The sequence below is a fragment of a genome, unplaced genomic scaffold (assembly GCF_019419815.1).
Source record: "Pyrus x bretschneideri cultivar Hongxiangsu unplaced genomic scaffold, Pyrus_bretschneideri_v1 Contig2, whole genome shotgun sequence".
NCBI lineage: Eukaryota > Viridiplantae > Streptophyta > Magnoliopsida > Rosales > Rosaceae > Pyrus > Pyrus x bretschneideri.
In genome coordinates, this window is record NW_025999501.1 from 487,076 (window position 1) to 511,745 (window position 24,670).

Consider the following 24,670-nt stretch of genomic DNA (forward strand, 5'->3'; position numbering starts at 1 on the left):
AAAAATGCTTGGACCCAAAAGCAAGATTCAAGTTAGAACCTCAATAAAGAGGGTTGGTTTTGAACAATAATTTAAAAGGAAAACTAACGAAAAGTTAAAAAACAATTTAGTTTTAATGAAAAATAACAAATAAAGGTGTAGTGAATAGTATTAGAGAAAGGTAAAAATGTGGTTTTTCGTTAAAAGTAAATAGTACCGAGGGTATTTCATTAAAACTCCCTAATTTAAAACCGTAACAGTACATCGTTTGATGACTTTGCACTTCTACTGGTTTTATTTCACATTGATTTTTAAAATTTTATCTTAGCGCCGGAAAGTTTATAGTTCTAACAGTATAATTTATTCTCGATGACGCTCACACTCACTTTATTTGAAGAGTTCGACTCTCATTCTTTCATTAAAAACCAAAAAGAGAAAGAGAAAAACAAGGTTAGCATAATTGTAATATTGTAGGGTTTACTGTAACATGTTGATAATACTTATATAAAACTCAGTTGCTAATGATCGATACAATTTCCCAAAGAAAGGTAATATTTATCAGATTTTTTTTTTTTTTCCATTTCATGAACATTATTCTAACATTCAAAAAAACTTGATCAAATAAAGAAATCATATCATTGAGGGGGGACATGGACACTGAGGAATGCTCAGTATGATAATGGATAATCAATGCATGAACCAGACGTGCCTCTCATATCTTGTCCATTTTTTAAATACGAAATCTGCTGGAAAATTACTGAATGCTTCAAATTTTATATATACAGATTTCTTGAGGAAGTAATATTGCCACGAACGTCGTACTACCACTCCATGCTTAAAGGTCCCTCTCCTTTCTAATTTCTTATCATTTTCTTCAATTCTTTTTTCCTTCCTCTATAACTTTTCCAATTAATCTAGCATTTTAAAGCCAATTATTATAGAAGGAGATCTGAGCATTATATAACCCTTTTGTTAGAACACAATTTAAGATTCTTGACCTATGAGATTAAAAAAGATTATATTTATAATATAATAGAGAGATTAACAATGGATCCACACGTATCTTTACTTTTAAGATGAACAAATGAGCTAGAGATAATAGTACAGAAAAACTAATTGATTTAAGTTAATTTTTATCCACTAGTACTATTTTTTGATAGAGCGGTATTCTAATCTACCATGAACAGCTGAAAGTGAGATTTGAACATGAATGCAAAAAATGTAGCACATTGTTAAGTGTTAACTTTAGCCAACTTGATTACGTCCAAATATGCTCATTATTACTCAATTTAATGGACACAATGTCTGTATAGTGAATAACAATCTACCATGCAGGCAGGCATACACCATGGTAGATGAACTTGCCTTCAAGTGATGGTTAGATGATGCATTCAAAATTTTGAGAAGTTTCACTTATTTTCTATGAGAGAACCCCTCGACTACACAGGCGGTACTTCAAAAAAAAAAAAAGAATCATTGGGATTCATCCAGTGGTTCAAATTAAAAAGAACAAAAACCTAGAGATAATAATATATATGCATATAATATTTCAATCTCTTCCAACAGTGGGTCAGAAAAACCAAGAAGAAAATTAGCAAATTTAATAATCCAATGTGGACCAAATTGCTAATATTAATATTGTGGTGGTAGGGACATAACCTACTCTTATTAGCTCTACCTCTATCATTTTCCCGAAAAAAAGCTCTACCTCTATCATCTCTTCCCCAAATCCCCACCATTAATGAAACCAGAGTAGCAGCATATTTGTTAGGTCAGGGCTAGATGCAGTCCCTCCCTATCCACTGGGTATTTCATTTTTTTAACCTAAACATCGTAAAAGATTGGTCAAAGATTATAAAAATTTAAAACCCTAAAAATGTTAGCAAACGGTGCCTTTTTAGCTTGTTGAGACGCTCTTTTCCGACATGCATGTGGGAGTTGTTAGCAAAATTAACCTAGAAAGATATTTGAATCTGGGGGGTATTAATATTATTACCCTTGTGAACTAAGATAACGAAAGTAAATAAAAGACACGTACTATATTACCCTGGAAAGATATTTGAATCTGGGGAGGGGATCATTCAGCTTTTGTTATTTTACTTTTTCATCTGCCATTTTGGTAAATATTAAATGATAGGTGATTATAATTTTTTTTTACTATACAGTCCAAAGAAACCGGACTCTTACAATTTATAAATTTGTATTATTCTTCATTTGTAAGTGAGATGTTTTAGATTCGATCTCGTTAAATACGAAGTTGAATTACATTATTGTTGGTTCATTATGAGGCTTAGCTAAGTCCCCCGCTCCCATAGTGCGGATATATCATTTGTTAACAAAAAAATAACAATAAAATAAAATAAAAGGATAGAGAGAAAGTTCTTCTGGTTTTTTATTTGGTTCATTCTATATTGGGATGCAACAGAGATTGTGGATCCAGCAAGCACGAAAAGTTGAAAGAACTTAGCGCCGAGACAAGAACCCTCCTCCCCCACTCACCACCCCCACATGATGTCCTAATTTTGTATAAATAATACTGTAATCCTCCTAAATATTATCCTACTAGATGAGGACTGCACATGGCTGCTTAGCACTAGATTAATAATTAAAATGTATGTTGGATAATCAACTAATATTAACTCATTTATTGATTTTGAGCACTCTCTTTCGTAGTGTAGATAATATCACATGTATTCGAACACTTATAACTCTACGGAATGATTTTTGAACTCTTTTATTTTATTCTAGTCATTTGATTGAATACATAAGGAAAATTAACAAACATAATTAAGGACAACAGTGCTAAAGATGAAGAGGGGAGTACGGAAACGCTCTCCCTAACTTTATACAAGTAGTATTGTTTGGTTCTTGGTATGCAACAAGTGATTTCTAGTCGTTGTAATTAACATAAATAAAATTTAAATACACATGTAAAACTTTGATGTACAGGCAAGAGAAACTGACTTTTCTAAAGTAATGAACAAAGTAGTTTCATTTTAACGGTAAAGATATGCTCAATTAGAAAATACATAAAGTGTTCTGAATAAAATTAGGAGGCTTCTTTTCTGTGGGTGGGTACAGTTTGGTTCAATGCGATTATGGAATAAGAACTGAAATGGAGCAAAACCATTCGGTTTTGGTTTGATAGTTCAACGTTAAAATAAATTATGACATTAGTACAACTTGAAAAAAAAAATGGTTATGCAATTCAACAAAACAATTTTGCTGTTTCAAGTCACTACTTTAAATTGTTCAATCCATTGACGGTCTTTTTCCTTTTGGACACTTACTCTCCAAAGGTTTAGGAGGTCCTTGAGCTTGAGAATGCAAGACTTAGACCTCGGATCTTGTGAGAGTGAAAGTGATGGATGAGAAGTCACTGAACCTTGTGAATTAAAAGCTTGAATTGCCTTGGAACTTGTTGTGGTTGTGGATTAAGAGCAAGAAAGACGATGCTTGAATTCAAATCATAACCAAAATAAATTACGTACATTAGTTGTTATAGACTTTAAAAAGCCTGCAAGAGTAACCAATTACACCCCAACTCCAAATTGGGTATTAAATTAATTTTTTTTTATATATATTCTGCAGTGCGGTTTGATTTCAGTTCGGTTCTAGATGCTAAGAACTGAGACCAAACTAGTTATTCAGTTTGTGATTCGACTTTAAACTGAAGTCGTTTCAAAATCACAAAAATCAAACTCTTCGGTACAGTTCAATTTAATTTCGATTTTGAATTCTGGTTTCAAGTGCCCACTCCTACTCTCACCACACCAAAAAAGAAGCGTAGAAAAAAAAAAGACAAAAACACAAAAGCTAATCGGTGAACAAACCATCGCTAGATCGGGGGAGGATTTTTTTCATTTGAAAGAGCTTTAAGATGAGAGACTTTCATATGGGTGTGTCAAGTAATAGTCACATTCGAGCACATGTGGGTGGGAGCGTTGTGGTGGCACAGTGGCATTATGCATAGTGGAATACGCCCCATCTTCTCACGTTACTACTCATCTTTTACATTTTCTGGTAAATGGGCGTGGCAATGAAATGGTCGGAAGGTCCATGTACGGAAAAGGTTGAGCAAGGACAGACTCATCTACAAATTGAAAAGACCATGGAATATATGCATATGAGAAAGTTCCTTACCAAATCGTCATGCGCAATCAGATTGTCAATCTAGACTGTTGAACAAGTAGAGTGTTTTGTTAATTAGTTATTTCCGATATTAAATTGTCAATCTGAACCGTTAAAAGCTACAACATAATATGTCAGATGATTCAACATAATAATTGGTATTTTGAACTAAGTTTCAAAAAAGTTGGGTTAGAAGTGAAAGCTACTTATTTTTTCTTTTATTAACGAATAAAAAGTTTCACGAGATCAGAAACTAATTAGTATCTACCAATTTATGTTCAATCGATAAAAATTTGGGTGACGAATCCTTTCTCGAGCCCCGAAAAACGTTGTGAAGATGCAGAGCAGTGAGCTAGGACTAGTACGTATTCCCCGTTCGTCTTATGTAACTGAAATTGAAGATAGGATTTTGTGGTACCAATTGGTCTACTTTTAAAAGGCCCTGACATTAACGATAAGTTGATGAGCATGAGGAGGTTGACAGACTGGGATCAAACATTTGGTCTCATGATTGCGACAACGCAATAATGTAACGTGATGCAGAAGAATAACCCTACAATAATGTAACGTAAAGGGGAAAAGTGCAAAAACTCGTCAGAAATTTCTTCTTCCATTTCATATACATGATGTATGTACAAGTTACAGTGTGATGATCCAAGCCTCGAAAACATGCTCTCACTCACACACACTCTCTCTCTCTCTCTCTCTCTCAACCTCCGATCAGCTTTTGCTCGCCGGGTTGACATTGTCGAAAGCACTTAAAATTAGTGAAAATTTACACTACCAAAAGAAAAGATGGTGTCTTTTAGACACTCGTATCACAAAATTTTCCGTCCATTCTGTTTTGAACGGCTTTGACAGCAGCAACTCTGGCAGCAGTGGCGGCTCTGTTCGCGGCCATGACTGCCTTGTTCACTTGTTCGTCCACTCGCCGAAGGTTAACAGCATTCTTCGCTGCTTTCCCAGCAGCCTGCAATTTCAATACCAACAAAAGAATGAGCGACGAATAAATTGAGTATATGCTAACCATGGAAGTGTAATATGTTTGCGTACTAGTTTGAATGAGACTATAAAATACCTGAACTGCTCGAACAACTGCATCGGTTAGCGGCAGAAGAGGGTGCTTAAGGGTGCCACCATCCCATATACCACATCTTGCATCGCCATTTCGAAAAGTGTAAACGCCATATCCTAGCTTCCGGCCTTCGTGCCATGACCCCTCATAACAATGTCCATTCGCAAAGTCGTAGATGCCGAATCCATGCATTTTGTCTCCAAAATATTCACCGGCATATCTATCTCCATTTCTGCAAACAGAACCGAATTCGTTAATTGAATTGCATCGCAGCAAGAAAATTCAACTAGCTCAAGTGAGTTACAAGAAGAATTTACTCATAAATGCACAATTGAGGAAACAAATCTCAAAAAGGTGGTCTACAAAATCAAATTCTTGACCATAAAATGTAAAAGAACAAAACAGAGATTTGGTCAGATGTATTAACACTAAGATACCCACAGACAACCAACCACACAACAACTACCAGATTTCACTGTTTCATTCACCATGAACAGTTCAACTATGGTAAAACCTAACATCTATCAAATTCAAATTTAAACCAACAAACAAAATCTAATTCGAAAGTTGAACAAAAAGATTGAATCTTTACTGCACTAGCAGTAAAAAGGAAAACAACCCAATTTGGTAACCCAAAACCCAACTACTATTAAAAGAGTTGAAATAAAAAACAATGGCGAAGACCCGAAAATTTTCAAAACCAAGAACCGAATAACTGACCTGAAATGGTAGCAACCGAGGCCGTGCTTGGCGCCATACTTGAATTCACCAACATAGCGGCTGCCATCAGAGCAAGTCTGCACTCCGACGCCGTGGCTCTGCCCATTGCACCACTCCCCTGCATACGAATCTCCCGCCGAGAATCTGTAAACCCCATAACCATGCCTCAGTCCCTGCCTGTATTGCCCCTTGTATCTGCTCCCTCTCGCCCAGCCCTCAATTCCGTAGCCGTCGTATCGGCCGTCGATCCAATCCCCCTCGTATCTGCCGTTGACCATGTAATTGTAGACCCCACTGCCATTGCACTCCCCCTTGTGAAATTCCCCCTCGTAGAAATCCCCATTGCTATAGAATTCGACCCCTTCCCTTATGATCTTCTTCTCCTTCCGGGTCTTGTTTGGGTTCGGGTCCGACCCGATGAACCACTGGACCGGCTTCGCGCCTCCGTTGGTCTTGTAGAACCGGTGGAAGCAGCACCGCTTTGCATTCTCGTCCCAGGAATGCTTGAGGACGGAGACGCTGCGGTTGATCAGACCCTTGTTCTTGTTCGCCAAGAAAAGCGTGAAGGCGACGAAGACCAGCGCCAGGAGGAGGTTTTCGGAGATGGGTACTTCTTCGCGGCGGAGGTAGAAGAAGAAGAAGAAGCCGGAGAAGCTGAAGAGGGTGAAGAGTGTGACGGCGGCCATCGCCAGGTGCTGGTGGTTGATCCGGGTCGACCCGGATTTCTGGTGGGTCGGTACGGGATTGTAATTCTTGGGTTTCTGCTCTTCTTCGTCGTAGTGGTGGTTTTCGTTGGCGGCAAAGACGTCCTCCTCCGTGACGGAGTTGAGGCTGTGAATGGAGGATCGAATCGTCGGCGACGACCGCAGCAGCGACGACTGGGTCCTCGTGAGCTTCGCGTGGCTTTTCTGACCTTCCATTTAGAAAACCAACTGATTGATTGATTCAATCCCAACCGTCCGGCGATCGAATCTTTTCACTTGTTTTTCTGGATACTAAACCGACTTCCTGTACCGCGAGATTCTTATAACCAACGTCGCTGGTATTATCGAGCACACCGGCGACATCTCAAGCGCAAAACACCCACGGCGCACGTTAACTTACCGCCGGACCCACCGCCGGCGCAATTTAGCACCAACTGAAAAACAAGCAACTCTCCTGAAGATTCAAAACCGAGGAGAGAGAGAGAGAGAGTGAGAGGGAGAGAGTTAGAGGGGGGGGAGAGAGAGAGAGAGAGTGTGTGTGTGTGAGTCTGGAGTTTTTGTCAGGAGAACTGGACCGGCTTCGAGCCTTTTGATTTTATTGATGCAGCGTTGGGGAGAGAGAGGGAGTGAGTTTTAATCGACACCGTCAGATTCTCATCAGACGGTGGATCTTGATGATGAGTTCTGAACCGTTGGATGGGATTGGGATAGCCCCGGTCTTGACGGGAAAGATGTGGTCGTCGGATCTTAGATTCGGCTTGGGCTCCTTTTCACTTTATTGTGCAGGCCGGCACGTGCCACCTCCACGTTACCGTCCTTCCGAGCAATGTTCACCTGTTACGCAGTTCCACGATGTTAAACTAGGCCGAAGAGATTTTTTTTCTTTTAAATTATATTAGTTAATATGTAGCAAAATGCTCCCGTGGGAAAAATAGCAAAATATTTTATATTTTATATTCTGGTGGGTATTATAGCAAGTGGGGACCACCCTCCTATATTTTTTGGTAAAATTTGCTAAACAGTATCTAATTATTTACCATCTTTCATGCATAATGCAAAAAATATCACCAATAATACAATGTGTAACCGGCTAAAGAACGAGAAGAAAGGCAACTTACCTGACATGGGTGATCGGGGAGTATTTGTACGTGTTCAACGATCATTTCAAGGCGTATCCAATGAAGACATTGTGCGTGAAACGCCTTTTGTTCTTAAAAAATATACGAAACTTTTCTTTTGACGCGCTAATTACTATCTTATTATTCTTTATATAGAGAAGTAAAGATGTGATAATTAAGACCTACAATCTGTAAAACATCTAAGACATCACATATCAAAGTTAGTTAGGGATATTCACAGAGATGCTTATATTTCGAAACCGTGGCCAAGCCGAGGGCCCATGGTCGAAGGTCGAGTAGGTGAGTGCCGCGTATAAGCCAGCAAATTGCCATGAGAATATTAACCAAATCAATGAGGAAATAATAAAACAAGAAAAAGGTCCAAATTAGCCAATGGGAAAGAGGGAAAAAATGATGCCCACGAAAATCGTCATGTTTATAATGACATGTGTTGCATTTTTGCATAAGTATACATGAAACTTAATGAATAGTGAGTTTCGGTTATATGCGTAACCGACGTAACGAACTTGACAGATAGAAGAATGACTTGTCAAATATTGCATGAGCCGGACAACAAATAAAAAATGACGCTGAGAATTTGACCTAAATCTCTGCCTTCAAAATAATTTCCCATATCTTGTCATATTTTCAAGCACATTTTCAAATTTTATAGCCGCATGCACGGCTGAACGTTTTTCTTGTTCCTTTTTTCTACCAAGTGACGAAGTGAAATAGAAAATTAGGTTTTCCATTTGTTCAAAATTTGTAGGCTACCTGCACCACAAACAACACACGAAAGGTAATAACATCGAGAAATCTCATCTAATCAATAAATGGCGTCATGCTAATTGCATGTACGGTTACGATGTAATCTCACATGAATTATATAATTATGTGTGACCGTATTGTCAAATTACTTTTTGTAAGGTGTAGTGGAAGAACAAGTGGATACTTAATGAGCCATATGTACATATTACTTGCTATATTTAAAGCCAATTAATTAATTTAATAAATACTTTGTAACTTAAAAACGATAATGTTTTCGCTCTATCTGCACTAATTGCATACACAAACCATGATTTGGTTTGGGATCTTTTCACACTATATACGTTTGTTCATACGTTTCACTGGTGCTAGTAGGGACCTTTCTAGTCAAATCTCTTCCTTTAAGGGATACTACTATAATGAATAAAATTTCAGTGTGCTCGAAATATATAAATTGAATGATAAGCCACATTTTATTATATAAGTGAAGATAAATTTTATTTTTGAAATATTTCTTTATTTATATATTGATGCATGATATCATCTCTTTTTTGCAGCATACTAAAAAACATCTCCACTATAAGACCCACTTTATTATTGTTTTTTAATTCCAACATTCCATTTTTTACGGTTTCATGTATGAATCATATTATCTGACAAAAAAAAATCTAGAATTTTCTTTTCTTTTCCATTGGTCATGTCATGTATGGGTTATGTATGTGTCCAAAACGTCCCTAAACGTCACGACAATTGGTAATCATAATTTATTTATTTGATTAAGGATTCGTTTTAGAAAAGCACATGAGATATGTATCTTTATAAGAGCTTATTTGAATGTACTTTTAAAATAATTAAAAGTGTTTTTGGTAAAAATATATTTAGAATCAATTTTTAGTAAATATGCAAGTAAATTCTGAAAAATCACTTAAAGTGTTTCCTAGAAGAAGCACATAACCGATGCTTCTTGCAGAAAACACTTATAGTGCTTTTGGAACCCAATATTTTTTTCTTCAAAAAGCGTTTTCAGTCATTTTAAAAGCACATCCAAACGAGCTCTAAATCATTTGGAAAATCACTTTAGGTGATTTTGTAGAGAAGCACTTCTCATGTCATGAACCAAGATTGATCTTCGAAAAAGGCCTCAAAAAGAAAGAATTCGGATGATTGAAGTTTAAGGTTGCAATAAGTTAGGTTCTAACACTCTCTATTAGCCTGATTATGATAAATTAAAATGAAAACTAACGAAAATGAGTTGAAAATTTTGAGTTTTAACGATAAGGACAAAATAAAGGATAAAGTGAATAGTATTAGGATTGATTTTTTAGTGTAAACATATGGTTTTTCATTAAAGTTTCCAAAATTAAATTGTTAAAAAAAGTAGATTAGTAATTTTGATCACTGATTAATTAATGAGCTTGGGCTGGCCTTGATTCTTCTATCACCAGTCTCAAAGTAGAAGATGGCGGTGGTCACCTGTGCTCCAACAAAATAAAAAAGGGATTCACCTCTGCGTCCCATTTGACACACATTTAGCAATTATACACCATGACTCCATCTTCTGAACACATACCTGAAGCTGATTACTTGGCTGGCTTTACTTTTGTATAGACGATGGTCCAAGCTACCATCACAAATCTTGCATTCCAAAACCTAATTATATATGTGCGTGTGTATATATATAGCTGCATAATTAGGGGTTAGGTTCCGCTATAACCAGTACTGCAGCAACTGCATGTGCATCATATAGATTTCCTGAAACCCTCAACTCTCAGACATTATACACAGCAGCAACAAAACTCACAGGCTTCAGAGAGTCGGAAGAAATCCAGAACTATCCTGTGCAGTTGGTCAATTGATCAGCTGCATGTAGTTCGGGAGCTAGACTTTGGTTCACCCGGCACTGTTTGTCAAGATACTACTGTACTATTATGTACCCTAGATATATATTTTGACCGAATAAATAGACTTTTCTTCTTCTTCTTCTTCTTCTTCTGTCTGGTATACGGGAATATGGGGTAACGGCCACGGTGTTACAATCACACTCGAAATCTTTTCCCAAGTACGAAGAAGACTACATGCAATGCATATGAGCGAACATTATCACTTGCTCATATATAATATACAGTTAAAAGATTGTTTGATAAACAATTGTAACTATTGATCATAACTAAATCAGAAGTTGTGTTTATGGTTGTGAAGAAAGTTGATGTTGTACTATAAAACTAATTATTAAGACCAACTTTAATGGTGGGCTAAAAGCTAAATTACCCCTCAAAATTTCCCCCCAAACCCACTCCAATCTAAGGGAAAATTTTTGGTTAAATGCTGAATGCTGAATGCTAAACCAAGGCCCAATTCCCCCCAAAATTTAGCCCAGAAATGTGACAGCCCGTCCCAGAAATATTACAACGTACGTGTGAAAAGACAAAATTGCCCCTAGTTCGATTTCTTTACGTTTATTGGTTGTTTTTGAGTTTGGTTGGCATGTTGTAGGCCACACACACTTTCCCACACACCACAACCTTTCCTCCTGTTTCCTGCGCACTGTCCCGAGTCCCCATTCCCTTCCCATTTCCTTTGAAACGTACGGACACACCCACAAACCCATCGAATCTTCACATATTGTGGAATCCAAGCACATATTCAGACTCGTGAGGCTTGTAGGAGTCCAACTATACCTTTTTCAAGTAAGAACACCTTCGTTTTCATGTCGAATCCACGATGCCCGATTTCGGGTACTGTTCATGCACATGTGATTTCTCACGTTTTAGGAAATTTCAAGCTTGTAGGAAGCTTGGTGAGGTCCCTAGGAGGCTCGGGGTGGTTTGTTTGAAGGTTTTGGACGTCGGGATCGCGAGTTTCGAGGTTGGCCGGAGTTAGGGTGATTTTCCAGGTGAGATTTCGTGGTTTTTAGCACTTGAAAGTGGTATGATTGTGTTCCTCTCGTTGTAAGCTTCATTTTGGTACCAATTTTATGAAATTTGGTTGAAAAACGAAGAAGATATCGAAGTTTGAAATTTTCCGGATTTTCTGGCGCCGGCGACGGCGCCGGAGAAGATGACGGAATATTCCTGACGCCGTTGACGGAAACCGTTAGGGATAACAGAATATTCCCTTACGGCGTCAGTTGGTGCCGTCAGCGTGCCAGGCACGTGCCTGCGCATGGCCGTGCCTTGGCCTGCGCGTGGGGGTGCGTGCGACAGTGAAAAATTATTTTAAAAATATGGGGATGTTCCTGAGGTTGAGTAGATCATGTTGGTGTATTCATACACCCCATTTGAGCAATGTATGAGAAGTTATTTCTAAAGGTTGGTTATGTGCTTTTAAAATTAACATTTTTGTAGTTGTTTCGCATATAGGTGAGACGTATCCCGAGGACGAGCGTGGTCACTCGAGGCAGGAGGTTACGACCCTTCCACTTACCAGTGAGTGGGCTTTCGGTTTTCCGTATATACCTATATACTTATATTTTCCCAGAAATTGATTTGAATTGTCATTTGCCATATGCCATGCATTAGATTATCGTTATTTATGCATCGTTAGTTGCATTATTAGTTGTATATATATATATACATATGCATATTGGGTTCTGCGGATGCACAGGTAAGTGCCAGGTAAGTGTTATTCATGATTACATTCAGTAGCGATTCGAGATGCTTAGAGAGCTCATAACCTGCACCCCCGGTGTTAGTGCTCCCGCCCAGAGTAGGGCACAGTCCTTCACGTGATGTTCACCTCCCGCACCACACACTCAACTTGGATCCAAGTTAGGCGCACAGTCCTGTTGTACAGACCACATTAGGTGGTTCCGACTCGTAGGTGACTCGCGATTATTCGCACAGCCTTCACGTGATCGTAGCACTAGAGCGTTTATATGTATTACACCCAGGCCTGTCATACAGACCACTTTAGGTGGTTCCAACTCGTGGGCAGGTTTAGTTATTGAGATTGAGATTTGAGCTCTAGATTCAGCCGTACAGGTCACGTTAGGTGACTCCGGCTGCCAGACTATATGATATTGATATGATTTTCACCTGAGCACTTGCATTTCATTTTGAGGTTTTGGCATAGCATATTCTTGAGCATGATTGGTATATATACGTATATCTATTTTCTGGGAAGTATACAGGTTTTATGGCGAGGGGTTAGAACTTATTTGTTAATGGTTTTCGAAAAGCTTTGTTTTTGCCCACTCACGCTTTTGTTTTGCGCCCCTCCAGGTTCTAGTTGTCTAGCAGGTTTGGTGGTTTCCCAGAGGGCTTTCCCGGCATTTCTGATAGACGATCACTAGCGTAGGGCCACCTTCGGGTATACTGTTGTCGCATCATTTTCGTTTGGACTGCTTTAGGCGTTATGCTCTGAACGTGTGTCACACTTACGTTTGCACCTATTATCATTTCGTGTAAACCAGTTTTTATTTATTCGTATTACTATTTCCATTATTGTTTTATTAGCTTCCGCACTGTGCACATGGTTACGTCACCTTCGCGTGACGGCCAGCACGCCCTGATCTCGGTCGGGGTGTGTCAAGAAATCGGAGTGGACTCCACCTAATATTTATCAGAATTTAAATTTTTTAGATTAAAATGTTCATAAAATTAATTTACGATAGTCTACATATTTATTATTTAAAAAAAAATTAATTTAACAAAAAAAAATAGCCTAAGTTCATTCTTTAATAATCCCGGGCTAAAATTTTAGGTTAGAACGATTGGAGCAGAAAAACGGTTTCTGGGTTAAAAGCTAAATTTTCCAAGCTAAAATATTTGGCTTTATTTCTTATAAGTATATGCAAGATCTCTTATTTCTATAATACGAAATTAATACTCTCAATACGCCCCCTCATGTGTGGTGAATTTTTAAGTCTAACAAGTGGACAACACAAACAAAATGACCTGGTGGTACAACCTAATTTGATATCAAGATGTTGCCTGAGTTTTCAATTTTAATCCTATGATATTCAAAAGGACTACGAATATCTGAATAAACCAGATGCTACAAAAGCATCTTCTTTTTGGTAGAAAGAAGAAGAGTGAAATACTAAACAACAATGTGATAAGTTGTAACATGAAAAAAACAAGATATTTTTATGAGTGTTATAAGTATATGAATGACTTAATGTATTCTATAAACACATATCTTTTTTCCCTTCAACCCATATTGGGATCAAACCGGACGCGGTTCGGAATTTTGGGTTTATCTATTTGGTTTTTTGAGTTAATTGGAGGGGCCCATTAATCACTTAGGTATTAATTTCAAGAGTAAATTGTAGTAATAATCTCTCAACTTTATTAAATTGGAGCAATGATACTTCAACTAAAAATCCATTACCATTGGTCCCTCAACTCCTCAAAATGTTTAGTTATGGTCATTTTCGTCAACTTCGTCAAAATTTTGTCAAAATAAGTTATGTTGGAATGACCATTGCTACAATTAAGGTCCCTCAACTCATCAAAATATGTAGCTATGGTCTTTTTCGTCAACCTCATCAGAATTTTGTCGAAATGAATTATGTTGGAAGGACCATTGCTACAATTAGGTTAAGGGTGAGGGATCATTGCTCTAATTGAGTTAAAGTTGAGGGACCATTCTCTTGTTAGATTAAAGTTGAGAACCAATGGTAATGGATTTTTAGTTGATGAATCATTGCTCCAATTGAGTTAAAGTTAAAAGACTATTGCTACAATTTACTCTGATTTCAATGGTGGTGCTATTCACACCCATTTTTACTTCTTATGAACTCTTAGCTTTCGGCCGCCAGATCCGATGAACTGAAGAATTGAAGAAGAAGACCATTGCTACAATTTTCTCATTTGGTTTTTAATATTTGCTCCTTGATTCAACCTCACGTGTGTGGTAAGTGACTTATTACTGAATTTTAACGGAATTGACGGAAATGATCATAACTACACATTTTGATGAGTTAAATGATCAATAATCACAAATTTTTAATTAAAGAACCATTACTATAATTGAATTAAAATTAAGTACCATTGCTACTATTTCGTCCTTTTGAAATTAGACTTCAGATGGCTTGCTTTGACAATTTGAAACATGTTGTTATCTTTTCTTTGAATTATTAAATAAATGAACATGATTTTAATAGGCTCCGTGCCGTTCATTACTTGTCTTGCTGATTTTGTTTGTTTCAACAAAAACATAAAATTCCACACAGTTAATAAGCTAAATAATCTTATTTAACAGAGGTCTAAAAACTATGGCTTCAAACTGCAGGGCACAGGAATAAGATCCCTTCCGTTCAGATGCTTATTACAAGTTTGAGTTCCATTTATTCTAACCGACCATTCGAATTATCTTCTCAACTTCTCCTTCATCCTGTCAACGGCAGCTCTAAGAGTTCCTTCGTCTTTGCAGAAGGTAAATCTTACTAGATTCTTTCCATCTTCCGGGTTTAAGTAAAATACACTGGTGGGGATTGCCACCACTCCAACTTCCTTGATCAGATACTCACAAAAGGCAACATCATTTTCCAGTCCAAAAGGAGTGTGATCAACAACCACAAAGTAGGTACCGCTTGATGGATACACTTTGAAACCGACAGATTTCAATCCCTCGACCAAAATCGCCTTCTTTGCCTGGTAATCTCTTTTCAGCTCCACATAGTAGGAGTCTGGAGCTCTAAGAGCAGTTGCAGCTGCCCATTGCATTGGAGTGGAGGTAGCAAATGTGAGAAAAGAGTGTGCCTGCCGAACTCCCCATGACAGGTGTGGCGGAGCTATAGCCCAACCGATCTTCCACCCAGTCAAGGAGAATGTTTTTCCCAAGGAATTCATGGTTACTGTACGCTCGTACATTCCAGGAAGAGAGGCCGGTGAAATGTGATCCATTTCAAAAGCCAACTTATCATAAACTTCATCACTGAATACCAACACATCATTTTCAATGCAGAGTGATGCAATCACATCGAGTTCCCCTCGAGTGAACATTTTTCCAGTAGGGTTATGTGGAGAATTTAGAAGAATTGCACGAGTATTCTTCGAGATTGTGGACTTGAGCTCATCAATGGGAACAGCAAAATCCGGAGGACGTAATGTGATACCTTTTACTTGAGCACCAGCCATGGATAGAGTAGCTTCATATGAATCATAGAAAGGAGCAAAGAGGATAACCTCGTCACCAGGATTTATCAACCCCAGCATAGTTGCCGCAATTGCCTCTGTGCACCCAGAGGTGACAGTTATTTCTTTCTCAGGATCCACAACGAGTCCCGTATCCTTCTTGAATCGCTCAGCTATGGCATTGTTAAGGTCTGGAACCCCATATCCGCGAGCATATTGATTCTTCCCATCTTTAACAGCCTGAATTGCCGCTTCCTTTACAAACTCTGGACCATCAAAGTTGGGGAAGCCTTGCCCAAGGTTAATTGCTCCATGTTTAATTGCGAGATTACTCATTTGAGTGAAGATAGTTGTCTTGAACTTTTCCAAGCGCTTTGCCACCTGACAAAAAAAAATGCACATACATGAGGAAGACTTCAACTCTGCAACTGCAGAGCAATTCAGGGAAGCAGCATTTACAAATGCAGTTCAATCATAACCCAATACTTTATGCACAAGCCTCATCAAAATTCACATGGTATAAGTCATGACCACCGCCTATATTTCATCTCAATTGGATATCACCATCCCATGACATTGTCACCTCTGACCCCCAGTAAAAATAAATTAGCATTACACGTATGCCAAAAGCTTTTGGATGCAAGCACGCACTGACATAGAGATAGAAAAAGAACAAATGAATAAACTGTACAATGCAAGGCTTAAGTCTGTATACATGAAACTGAAGTACATAAAGCGGAAAAAGGAACGAAAAAAGAGATAAAAGGATAGTCATCTTGTATTAAAACATAACTGGAAAACCCAGCATTGACTTCCCTAAAACTCTAATTAGGGATCACTAGTAGTCATCTTGTAATTCTCAATCGTAACTTTTATGGTTTTGTTTTGCAGTTGGCAGAACAAGCAACTCCTTCACTTGATGTTAAAATATGAACCTTTGGACTTTGTGGCACTAAACTTGTGCATCTAATAACCCCATTATCCAATGATATACCTACATTTAATGGTACTACAAGTACATCATCTAATTACATTGTTAATTATAATTATGATCTTGCTTCAGCAGGATTAAGATGGATTGCAGTCAATTCTTACAATTTGCAGTACAGCGGAAAAAAGCTCAACGATCATTCTACAAGTTAAAAGTAAACTGTAATCAAAGATCCCAACTTTACCTGCATAATTAATCCTACTGCAGATCATAAGAAAATCAAAGACCCCAAAACCCAAATAACAAAAATGAAGGTTTTCACATGCGTAAGTTCCCAAATAACAAAAATCCCCAAACACCCAATTCGATTCAAGCCACATACTTTAACAATCCGCCATGAAATTGGAACAATGACAAGTTGGGTAATACCTGTAAAGACTGCTGGGCCGACGCCGATTGACTCGGAACGACATCGTTTTGGGTGGGAACGGTGGACATGGCGGCGGAGAAAGAAGGGCAAGGAGTCAGGATACGCTTCTGGTCCTGATAAAGTTAAAGTCTGCACAAAAATTCTTGGAAAAGTTGAGGAATGTGGAAGGGCTGAGGCGCATTTCATGGGATGGCCAGCGCATTTCATGGGATGGCCAGGTGCATTGAATCTGCATGACAAAATGCTTCAATGACAACGAAAGGCAAGTGAATCGCAGTCGGAGTTGGAGTTGGGATACGTCTAGCAGCCTGTACCTAGACTACTATTTTTTGTGAAGGAGAATTTTTTTTAGTGGGAATGGTTTCCAAGTGTGGCCCAAACCCAAAAAATATAAGTTAGTGGGCCATTGTGAATTTTATTGGGTAGGCATGGATCATTCTGCTAATTAATAACTAAATCGTAATTTTCAACGTGTGAACAACACTTTGTGCGCATGTGGATAGAATATTGTCTGTTGGACGAAAATTGAACGGCTGAAAACGATTTCATCATAATGAGCTTAGGATGAAACCCGGTCATTTCACTTAATTAAAATGATACCTGACATGAATTCAAAATATCTTAGGATTTAAGTAAGTCTTGTCCTCCACAAAAAACACTCCTTCTCCTGCATTTGCTCAAACCTCACTGTCGTGAAAACATCGTTCCCGTTTGAAAACTTGCTTCTCGTTTCAAACCCAGTTATAGTTGATCTGTGCTTGTGTTGTCCAGCCTCACATAAATTCCAGATAGCAGTGAAGAAATTAGGGGATTTTGGTTGGAGGCTGTGCAGTGGGTTCTAAAGAAAGGACGTGCTTTTTGCTTCATTCGAGTTGGGTTCAAATTGCTTTTGCGATAACCATTGTCATATTTGATTCCCCCAGTGAATTTTAAATTTAGTGAGTTTTGAAAATGGAATCCTATAATTTAATTTTGTTATTTTTATTAAGCAGTATAAATTAAGTTAGGTGTAAGGTTAATTATGCATGTTTGTTGATGTAATTAGGTGAAATTTGTTGATATAAGTGATTTTTTTTTTTAATGCGTTGTGAACTTATGAAGCTATGTTGACGGGTTGTGTAGAGGCTGGGTCATTATCTGTTGTTTTGGTAAAGTTGTAGTTTGAAGTAGAGACTGATTTTTTTAATTTGAATTATTGTTAATTTCATGGTGGTAGGGATTGATTTTTGTATATGAATTATTGATAATTTTATGGTGGTAGGGATTGATTTTTGTATTTGAATTATTGATAATTTATGGTGGGAATTGAAATTGCTTAAGTAATGATGCTTTGTTCACAGTAAATGTAAAGTTATGAAGCTTTGTGTAACATCCCATATTGCCCAGGGGAGTGGATCTTGTAAGCCTTATATGTATATTCCCATCTCTATCTAGCACGAGGCCTTTTGGGAACTCACTAGTTTCGGATTCCATTGGAACTCTTAAGTTAAGCGAGTTCGCGCAAGAGCAATCTTAGGATGGGTGACCTATTGGGAAGTTCTCATGTGAGCCCCGAGAAACAAAACCATGAGGGCATGGTCGGGGCCCAAAGCGGACAATATCGTGCTATGGTGGAGTCGAGTCTGGGATGTGGTGGGGGCCCGGGCTGGGATGTGACACTTTTGTGGCAGTAGGGATGGCAATTCAAATTGTTAAACTCGATAACTGTGGATAACCATCTGAATGGAGTGGATTTGGGTATGAAAATTCGGGTATATTATGGATATGGGGAAAAACCGTGAACTTTATTTGGTTATGGTTTTGGATATGGTTATATGGGTCCCTAATCCATATTTGTCCCCAAATTCGCACCGAATAATATATATATATATATATAGGGAACTGTTATTAACACTCTAAAATCTCATTCTACACTCCTCATGAGTGTAATTTTCTTTCTAATTATAGAAAGTTTGAAGTGCAAAATGAGATTTTTGAAGTGCGAATAATAATTCTATATATATATATATATATATATTTGAGTGAACCCATATTCATTATTCACCATTGTGGGAGCCAAAAATTACTCCTCCACTAAACAAGTCACTAGCATGCTAAACATGGGGAGTGGACTAGAGTAAGGGATACATCCATGAAATGTGGAACATGGAGAAATATAAGGAAAGTGGGACTTGGAGCCCAAGACTTGAATGTCTATAAAAGGGCAACAATACCATCAGCAGAGGAAGGAAAAAGGGAGAGGTATGACCTCGTTCTATATTTTCTAAGCACTCTGAACAAATACTAACTTGAGCGTTAGAGTGTTTTCTTGCAGGTACCCCCGCTTTCAATGATGGTAAGTGAAGATTATGTCATGGGCTTCTCAACATGGTTTCAAGATTATTTGTTTGTGGAGATTGGAGTACCCAAATTTTCTGCTCCAACAACTACATAATATATTTAGTATATAATACTATTACGAACCCTACACTATATTCATTATGCACCAAACATCATACTTATGGGAGATATCAACAACCAACATCATCAATGTTTTATTCAATATTCTTATTCTTATACTCAACAAAATTCATTCATTGTTATGTTTTTTTAATTATTGAACATGGCTATTTAATGACTGAAATTAGTATGTGCTAAATTATTGTGCTTCAATTTGATGAATATTATTCTTTTTTTTTTTTTTTTGACGAAGATGGATATAGCCATTAATCGATCTGAAATTCGTTACTTGATGGGTATGGTTATGGATAATCCCTGATGATAAATTGCAGCTATGAATATGGTTAATTTTCATGGTTATGGAGATAAATATAGCATTTTTGTCCCCAAACCAAACCATTGCCATCCCTAGGTGGCAGGTTGTTGTAAAGTTATGTGTTGTTGATTGTTGGTGTGTGTGTTTTGCTATATGTACAAGATATTGCAACCCAAGGTATTCAACTAACAACTAGAGAATAAGAAGCGTATAGGGGAAGGGTTAACAACCTATCCCAAGCACCCCATGTGTTAGGATTGATTAGGGAGAAGTTTAGTGAGGCACATGTTGGTGCCTTTGGGGGAACCTGCTTTGGCCACTTTCAGGGTGTGGATGAATTAGCCTTTAGTGAACAATTGGTCAATGAGTTGTCACTCCGTAGAGTGGCAAATCAAGGGGTTAAAGACCTAGAGGGGATGACCTATTTAATAGGTTGTGAATTGACCGGTTCCCAAAGTAGGACTTCTGCTTCATTATCGGGTTACGATGTAACGAACCCCATGACATAGAGGTTTAGCCACAAATGGTTAGGCTGTTGTGGGAGTATTTTCCCAAAAATTAGGGTTGGTAGGTGAAAGTAGCAAGGGGAGGAAAGAAAAGAGGAAAGGTAAAGCCAAGGCCATCCCCAAGAAAGTCAGGAAAAAAAATATATATGTGACTTGCGGGGAGCTTGAAATGGTGTTTAAGAATGCAAGGACAGGGATGATGCCTTCAAGTTAGGCCTCGTATATTTTGCTGAGGCTGTATTGATAGGGGTAAAGAACAATATTGCATGTGAATCTAGACTACCTCAACCTCGTGGAGGATATGGATAAGTTCGACTAGCTTTGCATGAGGTTTCATCTCCCTTGAAAAGCTTCATGAAAGCCTCTCGTTTGCTGCTTCAAAGATAGGTAGAGGTAGAGTTGAAGAGGAATGGTAAGGGAGATAAGAAGGAGGAAAAAGAAGAAGTTAGGGCAATAAAGAGGGCACAACGGTTTGGATGAAGTTGCAAAAATATTTTCTATACTTTTTAGGTAATATGTGTTGCTTTCATTGGTAATATTAGCTTTATTAATGTGATTGAATATTCTTTTATTGACAAATATGTGCAGGTGTGGGCAAACGAAAAAATTCCCCAACTTGAGACGCCCATACATTACTGCAAGATGGCAGATCCAACAGCTTGCCTAGAACTTTACAGTGGAAGACAACGAATAAGCAACTGATCCACGAGTAGCTACAATTATATATAACTGAGAGCCAAGAGGTATAACTGTATTGCAAAACTTTTGAATTTTATGAATAAAAGTGAATATGAGTGAATATTGTATGTGTGAGAAATATATTTATGTTGCGCGGCTTTAAATAGTAGGCTATGAGGATTAGAGAAATTATTTTGACTGAAGCAGAGAGGAACGAGTGTACTACACGTGGAGGGTATGATGTGGATGTTGTGATTCCTGAGAACCTGACTCTTGACACAAATGATGTCGGGGAATTGATAAGGGTAAATTACACAAAACTACCTTAACTATGAGTCGAACCACAATCTCATATCTCATGTTTTAAACATTGCAATGTCAAACCTTAACTTATGAATTCGTTGCAATGTCAGATCTCTATTAAATTTTCTGTCAATTTTGCTGTTAAGTGATGACGTGGCATGAAAGGGACCGACCCCCTCACCAACTGGAATAAAAAATTAATTATTATTTAACAATTAAAAATAATTAAAAAAAAAAAACCATCTTTTCCTTTTTCTTTCCCCAGAAATTGTGCTTTCTCCCCAGATTTCACCCATTCGTCTTCCCCTTCTTGCTCCTCCTCTTTAAGCACAACCAAATTTTGTCCTCCCCTAGAAATGACTTACACGTTGATCAAAACACGGGTTTCGGGTCTTTCCTGGCTCGCTTTGACTGACCCGAAGAAAACAACGATGTAGAGGAAGGAGAGGAAGAGGAAGCAAGGAGAGCTCAAGGATGATGTTTACAAATGTCGTTTGACTTTGCATAAGCCATTGTCTTCGTCGTCGCTGGAGGAGTTGGTGGTGTTAGTGCCTATGAGTATGATTCGGATAAGCTTTGACGGAACTCGGGTCGGGTTATCGAGTTCGTAGATCATGGGTTTTGTCACAATGGTGATTTGCTCTGAAAAGTTGACAATTGAGGGGCAAACGAGGTGGGTTGGAAGGCTGTCATGGATTTCGAGAAGGAGGAAATAAAATTAGAGATGTGGGTTTGGTTGGAGGTAGCATCAAGAATCGAGGGTGAGGAACGGAGGAGGGAACGAAGGAGGGAGTGTGGGAAGGACGAAGGGGATGGTTTTTGGGGAAGGAGAGAGGGGATTTTCTTTCTTTTATTTTTATTTTTTATTTTAATATAAATTAATTTTTGTTAATTAAAAATTAAAAATTAGTAATTAATTAATTTTTTTATTCTAGTTGGTGAATGGGTGGGCCCTTCTCATGTCACGTCATCATTTAACAGCTAAATTAACAGAAATATTAACGAAGGTCTAACATTGCAATGAATTCATAAGTTAAGGTATGACATTGCAATGTTTAAAACATGAGCTATGAAATTGTAGTTCGACCAATAGTTAAGGTAGTTTTGTATAATTTACCCAATTGATAATGTGGTTGAAAGAGTAGAAGGTGTCATTTGCATGGTTAACCTATGAGAAGGAGATATCATACATGATTTTGGTGAAGAAAGTGGAAGAGTTGCTGACGGTGGTGGAGGAATTAAGGAGGGTAGTGAAGAAAAAACATGTGGAGGAGAATACCAAGGAAGAAGAAGAAGAAGGAAAAATGATGTGGGAGAAGAAGTTGAAGAGGAATGAGAAGATGAAGAAGAGGGAAAAGAAGAAGAAGGAGATAAAGATGAGGAAAAAGAAGAAGACCAACTTGGTCAAATTGGCAGTTATGTATAAACTATTGTGAAGAAGAAGAAAAAGTGGGTGCTGAAAGGGTGATGAAAAAAAAAATGGTTTGGAAGGAAGGGAGGAAAAACTAATGGGTGAGGAGGGGATTCAGGAGAAGGAATTAAAGGATAAAGGAAAAAGTAAGGGGAGGGAGGGAATGTGAGGGATCGAGAGGGGACGAGGTAACGAGAGATGTGGAGGAAGAAGGTTGGAATGAGTTTGCAGGGAATGTGATTGGGTCAATCCCTTAGATTTATGAACGAAGATGGTTGGTTTAGTTGGAGAACTGGCCAACGGAGGAGTATGAAGATGCCACGAGTTTGGATGATGACAATGAGGAGGTGATATACACACCCGATGACCAGCATATGGGAACCAAGAAGAAGGTCTTGTGCACAAGGGCAATGTCTAAGTCTATGTAAACCAAAAAGGGGCAGAAAAAGAAGATGAAAATGGTTCACCATACCCTTTTGATATTTGACATCACAAAGTGCTAAAAAAATCTTTGCTGGTCAGCCTAAGGAGGATGTTTTTGTGACAACCCGTCCCTAATTCTAAGCTTTATAAATTTTAAATTAGTGATTTTACGAAAATACCCTTGAGGCAAAGATTTTGACTTTCGTTGACCATCAGTTAGAGAGATGCATGACTTATTCTTTTAGCGTATCCTCGTAGTACTTATCACTACGAACGCATAGGTAAAAGCTGTTTGCGAGTTCGGATTATAATGATATAGTTACAGACGTTTGAAATTAGTTATTTAAACTTCAGTTAAATAAATTGATCTCCTACCTTGTGAGAAGATTGACCAATCAGATTAAAGGGTAAGGACCAATCAGATGAGAGAGAAATAGCCAATTGGGAAATGAGAAAGAGGGGTCTCATTCCCATCGACCTGTGCACACCCACGACCAACCCGTTTGTGACCCGGTTTGATTCCGGGCAAATCATGCTATTTTTCTTGTTGAATCACCACCCTCAATCACCTGCAAATCACCCAGTGGCCTCCATCCACCATCTCAGCCCAAAAACAGAGAGTTTTGGTTCTAATTTCGTGAGGGCCGACGCACGGCTTGGTGGGTACTAGGCGGCGATTGCACCCATTTTTGAAACAGTTACCTTCAATCACCAACACCAAAACACTTCTCTAGAGGTTAGGAACAAAGCCCACACAGTTTTATGGGCAGGTGGTGTTGCGGATTGATCGAATTGAAGAACACCTAATTCTAGGGTTCCGGCGGGTTCTTGGAGATTTGAAGCTTTTCCTGGCCAAATTGGACTTGGCCATAGGTATGAAACTTGCTCTACTCGTTGAGATATTTATTCCTGTAAAATTTGATAATTTTTAGAAATAGTTGATTTTTCGGCGAGTCAGGGCGGCCGACCGTCGTGTGTGGCGGAGCGTGGGCTGAGGCACCCCCTAACCTTCCTAAGCTAAGTTTGATACCCCAATCCATAGGTGAAGTCCGATTGATGAAATTGCATCGTTTGAACATAGTTTTGATAGAGACCGCTACTTGATCCTTATATGAATTAACAATCCGACCATTGGATCGTCACCAAACTTTAATACATTATAGTATGTAATAGTTGAGGATATTAGAAACTTTCAGATTCGGAATCCAATGTATGGATCTTCCTAAATTGGATTTGTAAGTTCGTAAAATAAAACGTTGACCGCTACTTAAATTTGCAATTGGCGGAGATCCAACCGTTGGATTGTAATGAAACTTTCGTACGATGTTTTAGAAGCATAATGTGGATCTTTGGAAGTTATGGATTGGAAATCCGAGGTGCAGATCTTCTGGATCGAGTTACGTAGGGTTGTGGACCTTACCTTCGACCTTTGACCGACGGTTGACTTTTGGTCAATGAGTTTCAAATCATTTTAGAATGTCCTTGGGGATGTGTTTTATGTAAGGTACATGTCCTATCAATAAGAATTCTAAGATGTGATTTGATAATTGTTTTAAGCGCCGATCGTTCTAGACGCCTCAATATTCATGCTAGGGAGTTGTAGCGCAGACTCCAGGTAAGTGGGTCTTTTCCTTTTTATAGTGTGTATTTATATATATATAT

At 38.2% G+C, this 24,670-nt stretch overlaps 2 protein-coding genes across 2 annotated transcripts; both read right to left on the reverse strand.

The window, feature by feature from the left end:
- Window positions 1–4,704: 4,704 nt before the first annotated feature.
- On the reverse strand, window positions 4,705–6,977 carry LOC103935995 (MORN repeat-containing protein 1). The gene is made up of 3 exons (XM_009345831.3): window positions 5,906–6,977; window positions 5,189–5,417; window positions 4,705–5,080 (listed from the first exon to the last, which is right to left on the reverse strand). The coding sequence occupies exons 1-3, from the start codon at window positions 6,823–6,825 to the stop codon at window positions 4,916–4,918; spliced, it is 1,314 nt and encodes a 437-aa protein (XP_009344106.2). The 5' UTR covers window positions 6,826–6,977; the 3' UTR covers window positions 4,705–4,915.
- A 7,609-nt stretch (window positions 6,978–14,586) lies between these two features.
- On the reverse strand, window positions 14,587–17,263 carry LOC103935994 (probable N-succinyldiaminopimelate aminotransferase DapC). The gene is given in 3 exon segments (XM_009345830.3): window positions 14,587–15,952; window positions 16,932–17,029; window positions 17,032–17,263. Coding segments are annotated over 3 exon segments (1,383 nt in total). The 5' UTR covers window positions 17,168–17,263; the 3' UTR covers window positions 14,587–14,803.
- Between the last annotated feature and the right edge of the window lie 7,407 nt (window positions 17,264–24,670).